Source organism: Pongo abelii, chromosome 9 (genome assembly GCF_028885655.2).
Source record: "Pongo abelii isolate AG06213 chromosome 9, NHGRI_mPonAbe1-v2.0_pri, whole genome shotgun sequence".
In the NCBI taxonomy this organism is placed as follows: domain Eukaryota; kingdom Metazoa; phylum Chordata; class Mammalia; order Primates; family Hominidae; genus Pongo; species Pongo abelii.
The window spans coordinates 19,642,538-19,666,308 of record NC_071994.2 but is presented as its reverse complement, the minus strand read 5'-3'; the positions used below and the strand labels follow the sequence as shown (position 1 = coordinate 19,666,308).

Here is a 23,771-nt window from a genome sequence, read left to right as displayed (position 1 = left end):
CTCTGTTCCAAAAAAAAAAAAAAAAAAAAAAAAAAAAAAAGATCACCTCTCTAGCAAGTTTTCTGTGAAAATCAAATGAGATGATAAGATAACTTGCTTTGAAAAGAAGCCATTGAACTAACATCCCTCTATTGGCTTATTATTTACGATAGGGAAAAACTAGAAAGAATCTGTGTCTGATAGAAGGGTGTTCATAACCATGACATGTTATGTAGACTCTAAATAAGGAAGCAGTAGATACCTGTGTACCCAGATGGAAGGGAGCCCAGGGCATAGTAACTTAAAAAAGCAAGCTGCAGGCTGGGCGCGGTGGCTCACAGCTGTAATCCCAGCATTTTGGGAGGCCGAGGCAGTTGGATCACCTGAGGTCGGCAGTTCAAGACCAACCCGACCAACATGGTGAAACCAGTCTCTAATAAATACAAAAAATTAGCTGGGCATGGTGGCGGGCACCTGTTAATCCCAGCTACTCAGGAGGTGGAGGCAGGAGAATCGCTTGAACCCGGGAGGCAGAGGTTGCGGTGAGCCGAGATTGAGCCAAGATCGTGCCACTGCACTCTAGCCTGGCCAACAAGAGTGAGACTCCTTCTAAAAAAAAAAAAAAAAAAAAAAAAGCAAGCTGCAGAACATCAGAACATTCTGTATATTACGGTGTGATTTTTATTTTATTATTATTTTTGAGACGGAGTCTCGCTCTGTCGCCCAGGCTGAAGTGCAGTGGCGCGATCTCAGCTCACTGCAAGCTTCGCCTCCCGGGTTCAAGCTAGTCTCCCGCCTCAGGCTCCTGAGTAGCTGGGACTACAGGCGCCCGCCAACACGCCTGGCTAATATTTTGTATTTTTAGTAGAGACAGGGTTTCACTGTGTTAGCCAGGATGGTCTGGATCTCCTGACCTCGTGATCTGCCCGCCTCGGCCTCCTAAAGTACTGGGATTATAGGCATGAGCTACCGCACCTGGCCTTTTTTTTTCTGAGATGGAGTTTCGCTCTTCTTGCCCAGGCTGGAGTGCAATGGCGCGATCTCGGCTCATTGCAACCTCTGCCTCCTGGATTCAAGCGATTCTTCTGCCTCAGCCTCCGAGTAGCTGGGATTACAGGCATGCACCATCATGCCTGGCTAGTTTTGTATTTTTAGTAGAGACGGGGTTTCACCATGTTAGCCAGGATGGTCTCGATCTCCTGACCTCGTGATCTGCCTGCCTTGGCCTCCCAAAGTGCTGGGATTACAGGCATGAGCCACCACACCCGCCCCCTTTGGCTAGTTTTTGAGACAATCTCTCATCTTCCCAACTGTACTGGGCAGGTGCTTTTGTTTCCATTTAACAGATGAACAATCTGGGGCTGAGAATCAAGTAATTTGTCCAAGGTCACAGGGCTGCTGATGGTAGACTTGGTATTACAGGATTAGGGAATCCTTAAAACAAAGATTTCCCTAACATACTCTAAGCCTTTTGAAGAACCACCTACATGTTTTGCATTTAATAAAAAAAAAATTAAGGCCAGGTGTGGTGGCTCACGAGGTCAGGAGTTCGAGACCAGCGTGACCAACATGGTGAAACCCCATCTCTACTAAAAATACAAAAATTAGCCAGGCATGGTGGCGCGTGCCTGTAATCCCAGCTACTCAGGAGGCTGAGGCAGGAGAATTGGTTGAACCTGGGAGGTGGAGGTTGCAGTGAGCTGATATCATACCACTATACTCCAGCCTGGGCAACAAGAGTGAGACTCCATCTCAAAAAAAAAAAAAAAAAAAAAAAAAAAAAAAAAAAAAAAAAAAAAATTCAAAGCCTCACCTGATTTTGTAAACAAGTCGTTGCTGTCAGGTGTTTCGGGCTCCAGGCACATCCCATTCAAGGGAAAGGCAGGTTAGTGGCACTCTCAGGGCTGAATGGCCACAGGTAGGCTCCCCTACCCTGGGGCCTTCCCTGACCGCCAAGGGGGAACCTCTAATAGCACAGGGCCCTGCTACTGAAACAGGTGCTGGCACCAACTTCAAGTGGCAGGGCCCCTGGTGAGCGGACTCAGAAGTTGTATTAGAATTCCTGTAAAGTGGCTCTGAGGGACTTGGCGGTCATTTGTGTTGGATGGTGACAGAAATGTCTACTGAATACTTACCCGCCAGTGTGTGTGGAATGGTGAGGCCTCCAGTGAGAAATGAAGTATGGCTCCTGTCTTCATGAAGCTCTGTTCCAGAGGTGGAATTTAAACCAGGGCACCCCAGGGTCCACTTTAATGACCCCTCAAAGGAATGAATATGTTCTACAGGACTACGGGGTCAGGTTGGCCTGCATGAAAACACAACTGTCCTACTTATTAGCCACATGAACAGAACTGCAGCTTCTCTATGCTACCAGTTGCTAGGAGGACAAGTGCAGTGGCTGTGGCTGATTAATAAATGGCGGTTTTGTTTTCTTAAAAGCAGAATAGGTCCTGCGTGGTGGCTCACGCCTGTAATCCCAGCACTTTGGGAGGCTGAGGTGGACGGATCACCTGAGGTCAGGAGTTCAAGACCAGCCTGGCCAACACGGTAAAACCCCATCTCTACTAAAAATAGAAAAATTAGTCAGGCGTGATGCCAGGCGCCTGTAATCCCAGCTATTCGGGAAGCTGAGGCGGGAGAACTGCTTGAACCCAGAGGGCAGAGGCTGCAGTGAGCCGAGATCCTGCCACTGCACTCCAGCCTGGGCAACAGTGAGACTCCATCTCAAAAACAAACAAACAAGCAAACAAACAAAAACAGCAAACTGTCTAGAACAGTCCTGCCACTGCCTGTGATGATGGAAATGTTCTGTATCGGCACTGTCCAACAGGATAGCCACCAGTCACTTGAAATGTGGCTAGTGAAACCGAGGTACTACATTTTTGTTATTTTAAGAGGGAGTTTCGCTCTTGTTGCCCAGGCTGGAGTGCAATGGCATGATTTCAGCTTACCACAACCTTCACCTCCCAGGTTCAAGCAATTCTCCTGCCTCAGCCTCCCGAGTAGCTGGGATTACAGGCATGCGCCACCACGCGGAGCTAATTTTGTATCTTTAGTAGAGACGGGGTTTCTCCATGTTGGTCAGGCTGGTCTCGAACTCCCAACCTCAAGTGATCAGCCTGCCTCATCCTCCCAAAGCGCTGGGATTACAGGCATGGAGAGGTAAGGTGAGCCACTGGCTGGGCCCATATTTAGTTATTTAAACAAAAAAAGTTACAGTGCCTAGTGGGTAACTGTATTGGACAACTGTGGGTCTAGAAGCCTTCCAGATTCAGGCTGAGGCAAATAATATTGGCAACCAGAAAGAGGAGCTGGGAGAGCTGCAAGGGACAGGGGGCTGCAGAAACAAGGCTGGATTGGGAGCAGACAAGCTCAGAAGGATGAGGGATGGCAGGAGCAGGTGCCACAAGGCAGTGGGTGCTGCCACTAGCTTTCAAGTAGGAGGAAGAAAGGAGAAAATACCTCAGGATGTTGGCTAAGTGAAGGCCAGACACAAAAGGCCACATATCCCATGACTGTATTTTAATGAAATGTCCAGAACCGGTAAAGATACAGACAGAGGTATATTTGTGGTTACTAGGAAATGGGAAAGGGAGTGAGGGAGAGGATGGGGAGTGACTGCTAAATGAGTACAGGGTTCTGAAAATGTTCTAAAATTAGGCTGCATTCATGGTTGCACAACTCTGAAACTCAGTGAATGGTATGCTTTAAGTGGATGAGTTGTGTGTGAATTATATCTCAATAAACCTGTTTATTATTTTTTTCTTGAGACAGGGTCTCGGTCTCACTTTGTTCCTTGGGCTGGGACACTGGCACGATCTCTGCTCACTGCGACCTCCGCCTCCTGGGTTCAAGCAATTCTTGTGCCTCAGCCTCCTGTGTAGCCGGGATTACAGCCATGCGCACCATGCCTGGCTAATTTTTGTATTTTTAGTAGAGAAGGGGTATCGCTATATTGGCCAGGCTGGTCTTCAACTCCTGGCCTCAAGTGGTCTACCGGCCTTGGTCTTTCAGGGTGCTGGAATTACAGGCATGAGCCACCATGCCATCCAATAAAGCTGTTTAAATACAACCCAAATCTCAAGAGGACTCAGATTAGTAGGACCCATCCCCTCTAATGGAAAAACCCTGGGCAGAGCAGGCCAAGACCTGGGCCTGGAGTGTCGGGGACTGCAGGAAAGCCCTTCCTGGTTGTGTGTGTTCAATTTCCCATCCCAAGGCTGCCTTCAATTTTATTTTATTTTTGAGATGGGAGTCTCACTCTGTCGCCCAGACTGAAATGCAGCGGAATGATCTTGGCTCACTGCAACCTCCGCCCACCGGGTTCGAGATTCTCCTGCCGCAGCCTCCCGAGTGGCTGGGATTACAGGTGCCCGCCACTATGCCCAGCTAATTTTTGTATTTTTGGTAGAGACAGGGTTTCACCATGTTAGCAATGCTGGTCTTGAACTCCTGAACTCAACTGATCTGCCTGCCTTGCCCTCCCTAAGTGTTGGGATTACAGGCGTGAGACACCGCGTCCGACCTGCCCTGGATTTTTAAAAAACAAAAGCCTTCCCTATAGCTGGAGCCTTCACCCAGTACAGAGAAAGTCAATGCATGCAAAAGAAATTAAACACCAGATGGTGGGGGTTGGAAAGGACTCCTGAGAGGGAAGGAAAATGCTTGAAGGCACAAGGTGCAAGGCAAGGCCAGCTCCGATCTCTCCTGAAGGGAAATATTATCAGACATTAGTCTGACATTCCCTGAGGTGCAGGCACAACCTGGTGTTTAATTTCCAGCCTGGTGGCGTTTCCTCATCAGGGACTGAGCTGCTCAGGTGAGCATAGTATGTGAGCATTAGGGAAGCTGTGTGCTGACCGAGAAAGTCAGTGCGGAGGTGCCTCTGCCAGCCAGATGAACAGGAATGTGGCAAAAAGTAGGTGTTGAGCAAGCTACAGAAGGATGAAGAGGTTTTCAAAGAATACAAAACATTGGCCTGGCGAGGTGGCTCATGTCTATAATCCCAGCACTTTGGGTGGCCAAGGTGGGTGATCAACTTGAGGTCAGGAGTTTGAGACCAGCCTGGCTAACATGGTGAGACCCTGTCTCTACTAAAAATACAAAAAATTAGTCGAATGTGGTGGCACATGCCTGAGGCTGAGGCAAGGGAGTTGCTTGAGCCTGGGAGGTGGAGGCTGCAGTGAGCAGACTGTGCCACTGCATTCCAGCCTGGGTGACAGAGCAAGTCTCTGTCTCAGAACAAAAACAAAACAAAATCCAACAAAACATTTAATTAAGACACAGCTTTACTGGCCGGGCGCGGTGGCTCATGCCTGTAATCCCAGCACTTTGGGAGGCCAAGGCAGGTGAATCACCTGAGGTCGGGAGTTCGAGACCAACCTGATCAACATGGTGAAACCCCATATCTACTAAAAATACAAAAATTAGCTGGGCGTGGTGGCGCGTGCCTGTGGTCCCAGCTACTCGGGAGGCTGAGGCAGGACAATCGCTTGAACCTGAGGCAGAGGTTGCAGTGAGCCGAAATCGCACCATTGCACTCCAGAGTGGACAAGAGATAAACTGCGTCTCAAAAAAAGATACAGCTTTATTATTATAAATATGCAAAAGCCTAAACTTTTTTAAAAGGCTGAAATAGTACTTGACATATTTCCTTTTTTGGGTGATTTATTTATTTATTTATTTATTTTGAGACGGAGTCTTGCTCTGTCGCCCAGGCTGGAGTGCAGTGGCGCGATCTCGGCTCACTGCAAGCTCTGCCTCCCAGGCTCACACCATTCTCCTGCCTCAGCCTCTGGAGTAGCTGGGACTACAGGCATCCGTCACCATGCCCAGAGAATTTTTTGTATTTTTAGTGGAGACGGGGTTTCACCGTGTTAGCCAGGATGGTCTCGATCTCCTGACCTTGTGATCTGCCCGCCTCGGCCTCCCAAAGTGCTGGGATTACAGGCGTGAGCCACCGTGCCCGGCCTTGGGTCAATTTTAAAGAGAAGCAACAGCCTTTAAGCATTATTTCAATTAAAAGATGCTCAAGTTATACTTAATATTATATTTTTAGATAAAAGGCCCAGGAAGAGTCTCAGGAGGAAGCCTCTGATTCTCTACCCTTGCCCTCCACTACACCAATTTCTCCAAGTGTGAAATGCAGAACTCACTGAGAAGGCACTCCATGGACACTTTATATTAGTAGTTATAAATATATGTGTGTGTGTGTATTTTTGGAGACAGGGTCTCACTCTGCTACCTATGTTGGAGTGCAGTGGCATGATCACAGCTCACTGCAGCCTGGACCTCTTGGTGCTCATCTTTCCACCTTTGCTTCTGGAGTAGCTGGGACCACAGGTGTGTGCCACCATGCCTAATTTTATTTTTTGTTGAGATGGGGTCTCACTCTGTTGCCCAGGCTGGTCTCAATTGATCCTCCCGCTTTGGCCTCCCCAAGTGTTGGGATTACAGGTGTGAGCCACCGAGCCCTGCTAATGTGTATTTTATAATGTAATGATTACAGCATCAAACTTGTGATTTCACAAATATCAGTGGGTCAGAATGAAAAAAGTACATTTCAAGTTGATTTACAAAATTAGGTGGTAATGGGGCTGGGCATGGTGGCTCATGCCTGTAATCCCAGCACTTTGGGAGGCCAAGGCAGGCAGACTGCTTGAGCCCAGAAGTTCAAAGACTAGCCTGGGCAACATGGCAACACCTGTCTCTACCAAAAATGCCAAAATTAGCTAGGTATGATGGCATGTGCCTGTAAGTCCCAGCTATTCGAAGGCTGAGGTGGGAGGATCACATAAGCCTGGGGAGGCTGAGACTGTTGTGAGCAATGACTGCACCACTGTATGCCAGCCTCGTTGACAGTGAAGACTCTGTCTCAAAAACAAAATCAGGTGGTGATGATTGCACAAGCATTGTGAATGTGTTTAATGGTAGTAAATTATAAAATTATAGGGAGTATATATTCAGGGCAACTTGAATCTATACTCCAAAGTAAAACAAAATTTTTAAAAATTATACTTAAGAGGTGGTTAAAATGGCAAATTTGATTTTGTCACAATAAAAACAAACGACACTGGGTAAACAATGGTTGAGCTGGTCTCAGATCTAGTGACGTGAGAGTATGGAGAGGAGTGCTCTTTAGAAGTTGCCCGTCCCCCACAGGCAGCAGCGCCCTGCAGGAGCCCGCTGACCAACCAGTTACAAGTGAACCTCTCAAACACCAAAACGGCTGCTTTAAGGAGGACGCAGCTGCAATGAGTCACCTCCCAGGGGAGCCACAAAAGCCATAGGTCCTCTAAGCTCCTCTCACTGGGGTCTAGAGGACAGAGAGCAATCATCTGTGATGAGACACAGGTTAACTAAAGCACATTTATTGGCTTTTGAATTCTTTCTATTCAGTAGTGGTTAGGAGAAAGGGCTCAGGAGTTGGGGAACCTGGTTTGATTCCCAGTGCACACCACTTCCTAGCAGGCAACCCAATTTCTTTTAACCTGTTTGCTCATCTGTAAAATGAGGATGGGAACACTAGCTACCTCCTAGGGATGCTATGAAGCCTGGAACATGTTGTGGGTATCATGTGTATCCTCCATCGCCTGATGGTGGTAAACAATCAACATTAGCTAGGGTAATTATTTGCAAATAAGTTCTGATTTTTAAACATTTTTCATGAATAAAAATGGGGACGTGAACAAAGGAACACCCAAATGCAGAACTTGGTAGACAAAATCTTCTAAAACCCCCAAGCTGCCACTTGTTTTTGAGAACAAGTGGACAGCAAAAGGGATCCCCAGTCCGGGAGACGCTTGGCTAAATCAAGTCTGAGGCTTCTTTACTGCCTAATTTCAGAGAGAACATTCTTTATTGCAGGGAAAACATTCACAAATTTATTTGTGTTAAGAATCCTTATTTCATAGAACATATCATGGGCTAGTACTCAATGCAACTGTCACTGAGAAATGCTACCCAAGACCCACTCCACATAGAGGGACATGTAGGAGAAGGCTGAGGCCTGGTCCATCCAGCACTATTGAGTAGTCCACAGAAGCTTAGAAGCATGCCATTCAGGGGCCTTGTACTGAGGTCAGAGTGAGGGAAGTAGAAGCTTAACCACTTTGGGCCAGAGCTTTAAAGGTCTGGAGGGAGGAAGACTGCTGGGACTCTGGGATTCGGTGCTGGCCAGCAGAGTCCTAGGGAGCAGGGACTCTGCAGCACTAGGGAAGAGATGTGCACTGGCGGGTCTGGACCAGCTCTGTTTTGTGGCAGCCAAGGAGAACAGGAGATGCTCAAAAATTAGGGTTGGCAAAAAAGTTTTAAGGTGTTTCCGCATTAAGTAGAAATCCTGGAGAATACAAAAAGATGGGGAAGGCAGTTTTCTGGGGAGAAATTATGTTTTCCTTCAGGAGCTTTTGGGGGTTCAGTTGCACACCTTCAGGTACATCAAAATGAAGCCTTATAGGGCACCCACACCCCCTCTTCAGGAACACGGCAACCCCACCCGCTCCAAGGACACATCACCCTCCCCAAAAATCAGTAACTGTGAAGACATCAGTTCTTCTCAAACAGTTTAATAGCAAATAAACAAAGGAAGGTACCACACTTGGCAGATACAAAATGACTTTTTGTCCATGTGTCTGTGCAATTAAAACAGATTTAGGTTCCCCATTGGGACAAAAGAAAAAACACACAAAAAAAGGAAGGAGATTCCTTTGAAACACATACTCCCTTGCTCCAAACTTGTAACAATTCTTTTTTTCTTTTTAAATTCACTACACAAACTCTGTGATTAGGTAAGAAAAGCGACGAGGGCTCTCCTTGCCTTTTTTTAAACCATTAAAGTAAAATCCATAATTTTCTACAGAGTACAACACAAGTTCACACAAAAAAGACATTTTCTTTTGCAAATCAAAACAGGAAAGAAAGGAAAAGCTCAAACAAGATAAAGGAAAAGCATTTCTACGGCTGAATCACGACTGAGTTGATTGAATCCCGTTGTTGCTGCAGAACAGACTGTGCGTTTGGTCATAGTGGCAATTTTTTTTTCTCTTCACATTGTGAAATCACTTTACATTGTTTTCTAGTAGAAAAGGCAAAAAACTGTACAAAACCCCTAGTGTTAAATACAACGTTTGTACCAATAAAAAACTCACACAGGTTTGTCTCCAAAATGTAAAGTTTCTTTTTTTTTTTTCTTTTTAAATTATTCACAAAAAGCAGCTGGAAATCAGAAAGGCAGCTGCCGCTCCAGGGTCTCAAATCCATTAAAACCACCACAGAACAATTAAAACAATCAGAGAGAGAAAAGGAAAAGGAAACAACGTCCAACATTTGGCATTTGGTTTTATCCACAGGTTTTCCCAGAGCTCCTCTTGGAATTGAAAGCAAAATATATTGGCAAACACGGCTTCTCAATACACAGGAAGGGGAGCCTCAGTGCCTCCTGCCAACAGAGGCGGCTCTGTGCAGTCAGACTGTGGGGCGCACAGTAGTCTCTCAGGCTGGGGTTTCTGGCCTCTTTCCATCCAATCACCCCTTCCAGGAAATTCAGCAGCCTACCAGACACTGGGCCTCTGCCTGGCTGCCCTTTCCCCCAGGCAGAGTGGCCTTGGGCATAATACCAGGCAACCTGCCAGCCCCAGAGCAGAAACCCTGCTGGGATCCCTTCCTTCATCAACCTTGGTGTGGAGGATGCTCAACAGCGCTTCCACCTCCCCCTCCCCAGCCCCTAGCTACATCTCTCCACCCTTCCCTGGACAGTCCTCCTTCCCAGCTCACCCACCCACCAGCAGCTTAGGTCTGGGTGGGAACTATCATCAGCTCCTCCCCCGTAACCTCTTCCCTCTACAGATCCACCCTCTGACCTGACCTCTCCTCTCCTCGCCTCTCCCCCTTCACTCACATTCTTACCGAAGTCTCCAAGACCCTGAGGCTGGATGGTGCCACAAGAGAAGAGGGTCAGTTTCCCTCAGGGAACCAAAAAAACTGGCTTGCTTGGCACCCAGGGACAGTAGCTGTTTGGCTCTTCACCCAATTTAAAAAACAAATCCCTGCCCTTTCCCCCACCCCACTAGCTAAGCAAGAGCAGAGCTGTGGTGAAGAGTCAGTGCGGGGTGGCTGGTGCCCAGGGCTGTAAACAGTGTGAAGACTGTAGTATTGTGCTTGTCACCTAGGAAAAGCGCCAGCAGGTGAATTGCCACTTGGTGCGCAGATGGCCTCCTACGGGTGGTTGGAAGCGCCCTCCTTCCTCCAGGTGCTCACTGCCCCTAATGCGCTAAATAAGCCTCTTACCCACCTGCTGCCACCTTCTAGGCTCTACCTCTGCTTCTCGTGTCTCTCCAGGCCCTCTTCCCACCCTCTCTGAGCAGAGCAGCCAGCCTCCTGGACGCCCCGGTAAGACCTGGAGGCCACACGAAGTGACAGTCTAAGTGCACAGGCAAACGCTCTAAGGGCAATAGAGGAGAAAGTTGCCACTTCAAAATTAAACAATACAATCTTGAAAAAAAAAAAACCCTACAACAATTTAAAACAGCTTCTTTGAAACCCTTTTAAATCGATCAGTTTTTGCACAAACTATAGAAAACAGAGAGGTGAAGGTGATATATACGAAGGTGTGAAGAAACAGCAGGAAACATGCAAAACTTTTTTCTGGGCATAATCTTAGTAGGAAAGGAAAAAATTCAAAACAAAAACACAAAAACAATACAAAAACAAAAACAACAACAAAAAATCAAAGCATCACATTTTGCTGTGGAGACTGTTGGAACAAGCATGGGGCTGAGGGGAAGGGGCAGGCGGGATCCAGGACTCCCCACAGAGTCGCTCCAGGGAAGAACCACAAAAGAAAAAGAAAAAGGGCTGGCTGGGGCCCAAAGTGCAGCCTGCGGTCAAAAAGGAAAGGGGGTTCAGGTGCTCTCTGCAGTTGAGAACTCAGAAGAAAAACAAAAGAAAGAACAATACATGCGGTCTCCTCAAGCCCCACAGACTGTATCAGCAAAATGTGCTCAGGAGCCTCAAAGGTTTTAGTGACATCTTTTATTTCATTGTTTACTTCAAAGTTGTCTTTAAAACTAAGCACACAGAGAAACAAAGCCTAGAAACGGACTGGCTGTGTGTTCACAGAAATACAAACACCACGCGGTATGTGCTAGTAGGGCTGCTCTGAAGACAATTACAAAGAATTGGAATCACAAAATCAAGTGGTTATCTTATGAAGTTCTAGAAAAATAGATTTTTTTTTATATTCAAATGCAAGTTTAAATATTTCCCCTTCAGCAGTCGTTCTAGCAAAACCAATTTGGCAGCACAAAAGGGAAAAAAAAAGGAAAGAAAAAAAAAAAAGAAGAAAGAAACAAACATAATAATACACATCAGCATCAAAGGTCAACACAAGGTCAAAGGTGAGAGTTCAAGCATCAGAGAAGCTGAAGAGACAGGGATTTGGACGATGTACTTGACGCCACATCGACATGCTTTAGGCACAACGATGAACAAACGGCAGGAATCTAGAAAAAAAAACAAACCAGAAAGAGGGAGACCCACTGAGTTACACAGAGCAATACATCCAAACAAAGAGAGAGAGAACAGGAACACTCACTGTGTGTACAGCCCTGAAATGAGGTGGGCGGGCAGGGGTTGGGTAATGACAGGGAACTTTTGCACATGCTAACAATGGACACAGGGAAAAGTCAAAAAGGACATGGAGGACACCAAGAACACATCTAATTGCCAGAGACAGAAGGGAACCTAAGGCTTGGATTTTCCATGAAGCGCCCAACTCCTAAGAGAAGAAGGTCTCCAGGCGAGCAGAGCCTCAGCCTCTCTCCCCACTCCCTGGTCACAACCCAAGGGGAAGCAGAAGATGCTGGCTGGGGTGGGGAAAATTTTTCAGGGAAGAGGACCAGAATTTCTGCTCAATCTTATGGGGATGGCCCTTTGTTCCCAGAAATCCAAGCTCTTAGCTTCCACCCAGGCCCTGGCCACTCAAGTGGAACCCAGGAGACAGTGGTCTGGCTGCATTCAAGGCAAATCAATTTCGTGATATAACCCGAGTAAGAAACAAAACTACAGCAGAAAACACATTGTAAGTGAAACCTTCACACAACAGAAAAGGATTGCTTAAGACTTGACAGCGAGTCTCCACTCTGAGCTGAGCCCTTTCACACGTGAGACTTGTAGGGGAGCAGCTTCTTCACAAAACCATCTTTGGCCTGGGGAAAGAACTGTGCTCAAGGGCAGTGCTACTGCTGTGCTAACTCACTGGGCAGGGGGAGGAGAGAACAGAGAAGTGCATGGTCTCACCAGCTGGCTGCTCAAGCAGCCCAGGACCCTGCTGGGGCAAGCATTCCTTTTAGAAAAGAGAACCCATCAGCAGGTATGAAGCCCTCAGGGTCTGGTATCAAAGGTGGGTGGATTGCACCTTGGCCTCTTATGTCATTAGGAAAGGGGTTTCATAAGGTCCCAGAGCCCAGGACAAATCCATGGACAAATAATGGTGAGATGGGGGAAGGCGGGGAGAAGAGGGGGATGTGGGAAGGGAGTGGCGTTCTGGCTAAGGAGGAAGACAGAACAGAAGGCTAGGGAGCACAGCACCGGCAGCACCCTATGGAGCACAGCTCTCTCCTCTGCCAATTCACAGCATTAACACCTTCCCCTTGGGCAAGTTAGCTGGGCTGCAAACGGGCCACAGAAAGTCAGTAGTTTCAATCATACACAGCACCCTGTGTGTATAACAATCACATTCTGGATTCTACAAAATCCTGGCCTTTTCCAGAGATATAATTTAGGTAATAAATATTCTCCACCCCGGAGCTGTATAAAACTTCTATAAAAATAGAAACGACATTCTTGGTTCCAGCCGGTTGGGATTCAGAACAGCGCCTCCCCAACCTAGCATTTTTTTCTTTTTTTTTTTTGTTTTCTTTTTTCTTTTTTATTTTTATTTTTTGCATTTATTTAAAAAATCCCATCATGACCCTGGAAGCCTTTAGAACAGTTTTATCCTTTGAAACACAGGACACATTTCTCCCAGTGCGCAGAATTTCAAGTTTACGTGGTTCAGCTTAAGAAGTGTATGTTTGACGTTCCTTAGAGGACAACAGACCCAAGTTATCACTATGAGAAAGGAACAGCTGTCCCAGCTTCAATGGGATAATCCAACACCACCAGCTACCTGTACAACAGTAAGATGGTCAATCCCTGTCTGTTACCCACAGGGACAGCATGACAAGGAGAGAGCCCCCATCTGACTTAATAGCAAACCAACCCCTTTATTCTTATCTCTGCTGCTAGGGGTCAAAACTGGTATTTGTGAGGTTTCAGATTCCAGAGACCCAGGGATCCCATCCCTGGCTGTGGCTATAGTCATATCTTAACAGGGCCACCTCTGCCCAGGTGTACATTCCCAACAGCATGTCCTTCCTGGTTCTCTACCCCCACAGCACTTCTTAGTGCAGAGGCAGAGCCCAGAAGCTGTGTGGGTCACAGGCAAGAGCTGAAGTAAGACCTGCAGGAGGCAGCAGGGAGCTAACTGTAGCACGAGGACAAAAATGAACACGGTAATACTGAGGTAAATGAACACTCAATTCATGTGGAGGCTGTAAACGTCCTGATGTCACCTCTGCCTCAAGAGCAGAAAATGTGACTGGAGTGGTTACAGGAGGGGCCTGCCAGACCCCTGTGGGAATACTACCTCTGGGACACCTCAATCAAGGAGGCAAGGGAGAATTTCTGGCCACTGGCAAATGAAGCATACTGGCTTGCAGGGACCTTCTGATTCAAGTACACCAAGAAACAAGCTCCTCCTTCCCCAACTAGATGGTATTGATCACTCAGCCCACAAATGGTACCCCCTTCAGCAAGAACTGCAAGCCCTTCTTGGATTTGCCTTCATGAGAAAATTGTGGCTGGGGATGGAGGTGACATTCCCTGCTGTGGTGAACTGCAAGGAAGGAAACCAGGCAATGTATTCCATAGACGCCTTCTTTAAAGAGACCTGTTGGAAATGGGCCATGGTCTAATTTGGTGTTGAAATAAACTAACCTCTTTGGCTGCTTCTCCCCAACTGCCACCAGCCAGGCAAGGCCAATTCAATACTGACTGCTGGCTGGGGGAGCTCGTAATGGGTGATGCCGTCCTGCTTTTTGCATATGTCAGGCTAACAGGTGCTTTATTTCCAGAGAATTGTTAACGCCCTTTTTTGAAAAGAGCAGCGGGAATTCCGGACAAAAATCTGAAAAATAGGTGTCAAAAACTATTTCCCAGAAGGCAGCTGTACAGGAGTTTGAGTCTCCAGCTGCCAGGGCATTAGGTGTCTAGTCACTCCACTCTTCCCCAAAGCCGCTCTGCTCCCCACAGCTCCCAGGTGTCAGTTCTCATTCTACCCACCCTCACACTGAGAGGTTCTGGGGGTCACTTTTTTGTTCCACTCAGTCCTCTCTCTTGGGGTGGTTTGGGGCAAATCCTGATCATCGTCTGTGTTAAATGTTTCCCTGTCCCCCTTCCCCAGGGTGGTTTGATGTTGGTCCTTCTCAACACACACTGGTTACAAACACAGCAAACTTTAAATAAAGGAAAAAAAAAAAAAAAAAAAAACTCAGGATATGGCACCTAAACTCCAAAGTAAAACACTGGAAACCAAAGCACAAACTTGTCCTCTGTACGAAGCGAAACTCCCACAGAAGGCAGTAGCCGAGTCTTCAGGGCAAGCTGTGCCTGCGAGAGTGGCAGGGATCAGGGTCCAGGGCTGTCAACACACAGCCTCAGGGCTTCGAATCATTAAGGGTGCTCCTCCCCAACTTACCAGAAGACCCTCTCACTCCAGTCTCAGAGGGGAGCACGCTCAGTAGGGCTTGCTGTCATTCTTCGAACGTTTGAGCTGCACTTTAAGCCGCTTCATGCCAATCTGAAAGCCGTTCATGGACTGGATGGCAGCTTGGGCCGAAACAGGATTGTCGTAACTTACAAAACCTGTGTGTCCAAGCAGAAACCTAGGTGAGGGACATAATGAGGCAAGGAGATTCTCAGTCCTCCTTATACAAGATACCTTATGTGCTTCATCTCAAATCCCAATTTTATTCAGCAGGGACAAGAAATCTGGACATTATATCATACAAAATAAATTAGGTTCTTAATAGTACCACTTAACATCTACATGGTAATTTAAAGGTTTTTTTCTTTTTCTTGAGACAGGGTCTTGCTCTGTCACCCAGGTTGGGGTACAATGGTGTGACCATGGTTCACTGCAACCTTGGCCTCCTGGGCTCTGGTGATCCTCTCACCTCAGCCCCAAGTAGCTGGGAACACAGGTACACGCCACCATGTCTGACTAATTTTTTGTAGCCATGAGGTCTCACTCTGTTGCTTAGGCTGGTCTTGAACTCCTAGGCTCAAGCGATCCTTCTGCCTTGGCCTCCCAAGGTACTGGGACTTACAGGCACTAACCTGGGCTGTTTTAAGGTTTTTTTGCAAACCATTTTCCATATATTATTTTTCACTCTGGAGCAACAGTGTGGGTAGAATCCTTACCTCCACTACAGCAATGAGAAACTGGGGCTCAAAAAGAGGTCATATGACCTGCCCATGGCCAAGTTAAAACAACAGCCCAAACTCATATTCAGATCTTTCTGCAGTGAGCTCCTTCTTTCTCAGTGGTAAAATACTAATCCCATCCTGACATCAGAGAGAAGCCAACATACCAAAACACTTGCTCAGGTTTGTCTGCTTGTCTATGAAAACCTTGGCAGACACGACATTCCCAAAGGGCATAAACATCTGCAGCAGGTCCTGATCACCAAACTCCTGGGGCAGGTGGTAGATGAACAGGTTGGCTCCCTCTGGACCTTCAAAATACCCAGGAATTGGAAAGGTATCAGTGTCAAACATGCTCGTCGCCCTGCACCAGTGGTCTTTCATTTCCACCTATGTTAAAACTGTCACAATCCCTAAAAATAGACATTAATCTGGGGAACTAAACAGATTCTCTAAATACAAAGCAAGGAACCAAAGGGCAAACATTAAAACAGATTCCTTCCCTCACATTCAGCCAAGCTCCATCTCATTGAGGATGTGAGAAATTCTACCCGCAGGAGGAGGAGTGTTGGGATAATAAAGCAGGCCGACTTGTGTGTGGAGCAGGAAAACAGAGACTGTAGGCTCAGAGAGGAACACAGAAGAGGAGGTGAAAAGGGGTTATAAACAAAACAGGTTTCCAAATAATGCCTAGAAACCACAGGGACAGCAAACAGACTGGTAGTTGCCAGACGCAGGGAATGACTACAAAGGGGCACAAGAGAATTTCTAGGGGTGATGGAAATGTTCTTAATCTGTGGTGATGGTTGCAGGACTAGGACTGTTTGTCAACACTCATATAGCTCTATGCCAAAATCAGTGAGTTTCATCATAGGTAAATGGGAAAATAAAAAGAAATTAGTTTTAAAAATGCACCCATGATTAACACTGAGCTTAAAAACAGAATACACATTCTTCATCTGACTATACTCAATGACTTTTTTTTCTTTCTTTTTTTTTTTTTGAGACAGAGGCTCACTCTGTCACCCAGGTTGGAGTGCAGTGGCGTGATCTCAGGTCACTGCAACCTCTGCCTCCCAGGTTCAAGTGATTCTCCTGCCTCAGCCTCCCGAGTAGCTGGGATTACAGGCAGGTGCCACCATGCCTGGCTAATTTTTGTATTTTTAGTAGCGATGGGGTTTCACCATGTTGGTCAGGCTAGTCTCGAACTCCTGATCTCATGATCCGCCCGCTTTGGCCTCTCAAAGTGCTGGGATTACAGGCGTGAGCCATTGTGCCCAGCCTACTCAATGATTTTCTAACCAAAAAGCTTTATTACAATTGCAGTCCAGCCATTCTGCAGCCACCCTGGCCTCCCTGTTTTTGTCAAACACATCAGGGAACATTGCTGCCTCAGGGCCTCTGTACTTGCTTTTCCTATGCCCCTGTTACTCTTCTTTCTCTAGATTCAGGCATGACTTGCTTCCTACTTCCTTCAGTTCTCTGCTTAAATGTCAACCTAGAGAGACATTCTCTGAGCATTGTGCATAAAATGCAGTGCCTCTGACACTCCCTATCTCTCTTCCCGGCTTGTCATTCTCCAGAGGATCATCTGAAACACCTCATGCTTTCATTTATTTATTGTCTGTCTCCATAGTCTCCACTAAAATATCGGTTCACGCTACATTCTCCTACTACCACATCCCTAGGGGATATAAGTGATTCAGAGCAGGTGAGGGGAGATGAACCAGGACTTTCTGCTGTGACAAGAGGACACTCATCTTTTTCCTACATTAGTGCTTATACCAGCTCCTGGTTATGAAAACCCAGTCAAATCTGAGCACAGAGGTGTCAGCAGGACTTTCTATTCATGTAAGTCACCTTCAGGCCTGTTTCTGGCTAAACAGTCTCTCCTATTTTTCTGCTAAATTGAATACCATTTGTGTAAAATGACATACTTGCCACTCCATCAACTCATGGGCCAAACTCTGTCCCACCACCCCTCAGTTTGTCTTCAATCAGGACAAACATCAATCAGAAAGTGAGGAAAATGCCAAATGATATAGCTAAAAGGGACACTGAAACAGAAGACATGCAGACAGAAGATCCTCTGATAGATTTGTAATCTGTAGAGAAGACTTCCTAACAGAAACATTCTTGTCAAATGTGTCAGACCTGATAAGGTCAGTGTCTGTTGCTTCATCTAAAAACTGCAGCCCCATCCCAAGAGGGCACACAGAGGTTCTGATTTGAGCCACATCCAGAAAACATTTCAAAAGCAGATCACACTTCACAGGGTTTCTCAGTCTACAGTTGACACTGTCAAAGAAAAACAATGGTCTGACGACCTAACTGATTCCCTCAGCCTTTGCTCTGCCTTTCAGTTCTGGTATAGGAGGAAACCCTCCCCACCCAATACCTGACCCCGATCTCCCTTTGCACTCACCTTCCTTCTGGCTTCCAGCAGCACCAATACTCTGCTGTGTCAGAAGATTCTGGTTGTACAGAGTGGGGAGCGCAGCAGCAGCATATTGCTGGATACCCGAGTAGGCCTGAGTGAGGGCCTCCATGGTGCTCCCGGTGCCATTGGAAAGGCCACTGCTGCCCAGGCCACCATTTAAAGCAGCCATTCCTTGGTTGGAGGAAGAGAAGGATTAATATACTAGAAAGACTAAACTGATGCCAAAGACAAGTCTACTTAGGGCATCTAGAAGAGCGAAAACTCCAAAGTTCACCCCTTTATCTCCCTCTTAGTTTCTCCCTGAGAAGAAACTATCTGACTGGCTAGATTTCAGGACATTCACCAGGCCTTGCTAATGGGGACATTAAGAAATGCCATATGCGGGTGTTGTGCTCCCCATTATCTTCATCCAATCTGTGGAATGAGAGCTTCCATTTTCTATCTGGCTGTTCTGCCACTTTCTCATAATGAGCTAGAATGCCATAAAAGAAGAGGCCCAAGACTGCGAACTCAAGGGGGTACATGTGATTTCTGACAAGATGTGGGTGAACCCTACCATTAAAACAGCAACTAACAGGTACTAAGTACATTCTATGTGTCATCTACTGTACTATGCAATGTGCTCAGCAGCACTTTACCTATGTTCTATTTTTTTTTTTTTTGGAGACAGAGTCTCACTCTGTCACCTAGGTTGGAGTTCAGTGGTACAATCTAGCTCACTGCAGCCTCAAGCTCCCAGGCTCAAGCAATCCTCCCGGCCTCAGCCTCCCAAGTAGCTGGGACTACAGGCATGCACCACTACACCCAGATAATTTTTGTAGAGATGGAGTTCTCACTATGTTGCTCAGGCTGGTCTGGAACTTGTGACCTAGGGTGATCCCCTGCTTTGGCCTCCCAAACTGCTGGGACTATAGGTATGAGCCACTGTACCTGGCCTCATTTAATTTTTAACAACCCTTCAAAGTATTCTATTATTCCCACTTCAAAGATGAGAAAATGTCCTTAGAAAGGTGGTCCGAAGTTATAGCTAGCTAACGGACAGAGGTGGGATTTAACTCAGGTCTGATTAAAAAATACCATGTTTTTTTGAGACGGACTCTCGCTCTGTCACCCAGGCTGGAGTGCAGTGGCACAATCTTGGCTCACTGCAACTTCTGCCTCCCCGGTTCATGCCATTCTCCTGCCTCAGCCTCCCAAGTAGCTGGGACTACAGGCGCCCGCTACCAGGCCCAGCTATTTTTTTTGTATTTTTAGGGGAGACGGGGTTTCACCGTGTTAGCCAGAATGGTCTTGATCTCCTGACCTCGTGATCCGCCCACCTTGGCCTCCCAAAGTGCTGGGATTAGAGGTGTGAGCCACCACGCCTGGCCCCCATGATTATTTTTAACTTCACTGGGCCACTGCAATCATTCCAGTGGTGCCCCTACCAGGGTTAAGATGTGCTACCTGCACAAAGAATAGTCTGATGACAGCCAGGTGCTGCCCCTTACCTGCCAAAGAGCCAACATTGAGGCCAGCCGTTGCTCCAGCTAATGTCTGCAGGGCTCCAAGTGAGGCTATGGGGTTGACAGAATTACTGCTGCTAGAGCTAGGTGAGGACCCTGCTATTAGAAAGCAAGGAGTTAAAATTCAAGCCATCACTCGCATTCTCGCCAAATACAAGAAAAAGTGTCACTATCCAAGTATGCTATTTACAAAGAGGTTTTCAGTTACTAATTCTAATAACTGTCCTTGCAGGACAGAGACAAATAATGGCCACAGCATATTAAAAATCAGGAAGATTTCTCTTAAGTATAGAAGATGACATTTGAAAATTTGTTGCTCATAATCTGACCTCTCTGGAAACAGGTGTTAACTATTTTCCCTCTCTGGACTCTGCTTTTAAACACAAAGGATCTGTCCAAGGCACATAACGGCATACTGGGCCACCCTCATGCTTACCTGAACTAGTGAGCACGCTGAGGGGACTGCTGGATGTAGTGAGAGCATTGGTACCACTTGGTGTGTTCTGAGCTGCACTAGCTGCAGCAGCTAGTGCAGCCAAATTCTGTAACTGCATTGCATTCAACCCTACAACATCCAAAGCAAGAGATTAGCCAGCAGATAAGGGTGCTTCATATCCATTCCAGCAATGACAAGCACACACTGGCAGAGGGCTGGTCCCTGACAAAGAGGAACTGTTCTAGATAAGCCTTACAAACAACATTACAGGGCTCCAAAAAAGATTCATATATCACTCATTAAGAAACTTGAAATCATTTCCTCAGAGAAGAGATGGCTAATCCAATAGCATACCATGCCAAGTGTACATTAATAAAGGTGTGGGCAATTAGGAAACCAAGAAAAACTGCCTACCACGGGGCCAGGAACACAGAAGAACAATGCCAAAACCTACAGCACAGAATGGGACTGTATCCAGGCCCCTCACTCACACTTTACAGGGGATTCGCTCTCTGTCATAGAGGGGAACATGCAGAAAACATGGCAGTTGCAGAAGGCCCAGGAGCAAACAAGGGAGAACACAGGAGAGCAGCAATGACACAAAGAATAAAGACACTGTCACTTGAATAGCAGATTCATCACCAGAAAGAGGAGAGAGGAAAAATCACTGAGTGAAAGACTTCCAAGTAGAGCCCAGGCAACACAGTTGAAAGGGGAGGAAGAAATCTAAACTGTGCTGTCGATGCTGCCAATCATTTACTAGACAATGGAAAGATGGATGGGGTGAGGGGTGGGGGGAGTGGAAAGAGTAAACGAGAATTAAAATACAATACAGATTACAATCTAGCAACTTTCCAAAAATATAGCCAACTATAATTTCCTGAGACAAAGTGAATGACTATCAAAAACTTTCAAACAGCAAAATGCTGTTCACTGAAAACTATGCCTTTCTCAAATGCACATTTGGCCTAGCCTAAATCCAATGCAGAGGGTGTAGGCACAGGCAGCTTTGAAGCTGCCCCATGCCCTACCCGCCAAAGACTCCTGATGGCCCCTGGCTCAGGTTTGTTGTGGCACTCCATTTAAGTTTTCTGTGTATGTTAATAGCAACAACAAAATAGGAATTCACCTAAGAAACAAGAAGATACACAGGTAAACCAACTGCCTGGGTTCTAGAAGCTTCAAGGTAGGGCATTTGCATGGAAGCCATCTTTGGCTTTTCTGCAGTCACTGGAAAAGTCACTTTATAATGGAAATAAAGAGTTCTTGCAATTTTTTCCCCTTATCAGAGAACGGCCTCAGTCTATAGGAGCTAAACAGCCCTTTTCCATATTCTTCTCCAACAGTGACCTAAAAGATTAGGAGGCACCAGATAACGTCAGAGCAATGTGGCATCAACTAGCCATAGAGCCACTGTATAGAGACAAGGAAATTGAGTCCTGGGACGTTCATCCTAGGTCAGGTTTACATAATAAGCAAAAAAATGTTTTCACAGAAATGATGCCAAACTCCCAAGACTGTTGTTAGCTGGGTCTGCTGGCCTGGGTGCTGCTGCTCCTCTGCAGCAGTGAAACACTTACCTCCCATTGGGTGGAGGCTGCTCAGGGTGTTGAGGTTCCCAGAGGAGGCAGTCTGCTGAAGGAGCTGCAAATAAAGCTAGACATTACACCAAAAAACAGAACAAGAGTGAGAGTGAGGGCTGGTTCTGCATCTGGGATAACTCTACAGCACAGCAAAGCGAGAGTGCAGAGGCCCCCAGAGAGAAGAAAGTCAAAGACAAGAACCCAAGCCAACACAACAGAAACATGAGGCTTATGACAGCACAGGACAAAAAAAAAAAACACAGCTAAAGCACTGGCCCAGAAGGTAGTATGTTCACTGAATACTGAGCCAAGCTCAAGTCCCTGGGCAGCAGAATTCAGCACAGCAGAGGACAGAAGTACAGCAGGATAATAAGCTAAACTTGAGCAGCTATGCAGTCAACTGTGATTATTGTCTGCGAATGAATGAATGCCATTTCCAGCTACCCTCTCCCAAGTTCTCCTTAGTTAGGTCCACACAGCTCACTCTGCAGATTGTTTCCATCTGGATACTCAATTTCTACTTCACACAACTATTTTAAATATCAAATCTAAACATTTCATAGTATTTCTTGGAGTTACCCTTTATTGGTCACAATGGACCACATGACTAATAATCACTCCAGCTACACATCTATCCAACCTTATTTACTTCCTCCCTTCCAAATTGGTCTTCACTGTTGCAGATGACCAAATGACTGATGGATTAGTCTATACCAGGTTCAGAGTACGTTCTCCTTCAATGATTGTCCCATGACAAATAAAGAGGGCCTGTCCCTGAGTTTGTGGCATTAGTTTACTTTGTATATTGGCAAACCACAACCTTCATCTAACCAGCTTGCTGAAAACTTTTGCTCCAACTAAACCCAATTAGTATTGTTTATGGAAAATTGGTATTCTTGTACAGGATCCTTTTATTCAACCTGTTTCCCATTCCTATAAACATCTGACCTGGTTTCTCTGTTGCCGCGAATCCTTCCAGGCTAGAGATCACGGATAAGTTTCAAGAGGTCTACAAACCTCCAGGAACAGAATGGGGGAAAAAAAATGCACCTACACACCCTTTTCCCCCACTTCTCAAAGGATAAAAAGATGAAAACCAACTCCTCCAGGACAGTAGAGCCTGGCTAACTCAAGTCCACATAGTCCAGAAAGAACCTCATAATTAATGATGATGTACTATCACACAGTCCACTAGCACCCACGTCTACATTTTTTTTTTTTTTTTGAGATGGAGTCTCGCTCTGTCACCAGACTGGAGTACAATGGTGTGATCTCAGCTCACTGCAACCTCCGCCTTCCAGGTTCAAGCGATTCTCCTGCCTCACCCTCCCGAGTAGCTGGGACCACAGGTGTGTACCACCACACCCAGCTAATTTTTGTATTTTTAGTAGAGACGGGGTTTCACCATGTTGGTCAGGCTGGTCTCAAACTCCTAACCTCAGGTGATTTGCCTGCTTCGGCTTCCCAAAATGCTGGGATTAAAAGCATAAGCCACCGCGCCCGGCCTTTTTCTTCTTAAACACCTTGGGCTACGTGTTCAGTCCTAACTGGTGGACTGTGAATACTGTACTTGGTCCCTTCATTTCCCTCCAAATGAGATTAGCTCTTAGGGCAGGAATCATGTCTAACCAAAACAAAGAGAACACAGCTCTCAACATATGCCATCATGTACTTGCTGGTAGTGGCAATGACAACAAAGAGGTTAACCTTCCCTAAAAGGGGGCTCCGAAAGTCTCTAAGAAAAGCAAATGCATAGCATGTAGACCATTTTCAAAGCATTATCATTTCTGCAGATGACTAAAATCTCCCTGAATTTTCTGAACATATAAGCAATGTTTCAGCACTAAGAAACAATTTATTCTGTCGAAATATAACCGGACCCAGTGGTTCATGCCTGTAATCCCAGCATTTTGGGAGGGCAAGGTAGGCAAATCACTTGAGGTCGGGAGTTTGAGACCAGCCTGGCTCACATAAGCAAAACCCTGTCTCTACTAAAACTACAAAAATTAGCCAGGCGTGGTGGCACATGACTGTAATCCCAGCTGCTTGGAGTTGGAGGTTGCAGTGAGCAGAGATTGCGCCACTGTTTTCCAACCTGGGCAACAGAGTGAGGCTTCAAAACAAAACAAAGCAAAACAAAAAAACCCCACTCTATATTTTTTTAAAAAAACTTCAGAGAAATACTAGCTAGGATAAACTGGGGTTTCTTTTTTCTTTTTTTTTTTTTTGAGACAGCGTCTCGCTCTACTGCCCAGGCTGGAGTGCAATGGTGCAATCTTGGCTCACTGCAGCCTCCGCTCAGTGCA

General features: G+C 46.3%; 1 protein-coding gene across 46 annotated transcripts in view; it reads right to left on the bottom strand.

The window, feature by feature from the left end:
• Window positions 1-8,527: 8,527 nt before the first annotated feature.
• CELF1 (CUGBP Elav-like family member 1) overlaps window positions 8,528-23,771 on the bottom strand; it is an 86,878-nt gene continuing 71,634 nt past the window's right edge. For 12 of the 46 annotated variants that reach the window (XM_063727914.1, XM_024254514.3, XM_024254533.3 and 9 more), the window contains 6 exons: window positions 21,463-21,538; window positions 19,883-20,011; window positions 19,432-19,545; window positions 17,927-18,112; window positions 15,669-15,812; window positions 8,528-14,940 (listed from right to left, as the gene is read on the bottom strand). In XM_063727914.1, coding sequence (XP_063583984.1) covers window positions 14,813-14,940; window positions 15,669-15,812; window positions 17,927-18,112; window positions 19,432-19,545; window positions 19,883-20,011; window positions 21,463-21,538 — 777 coding nt within the window. In that variant the 3' untranslated portion in view covers window positions 8,528-14,812. 46 annotated transcript variants of the gene reach the window in all.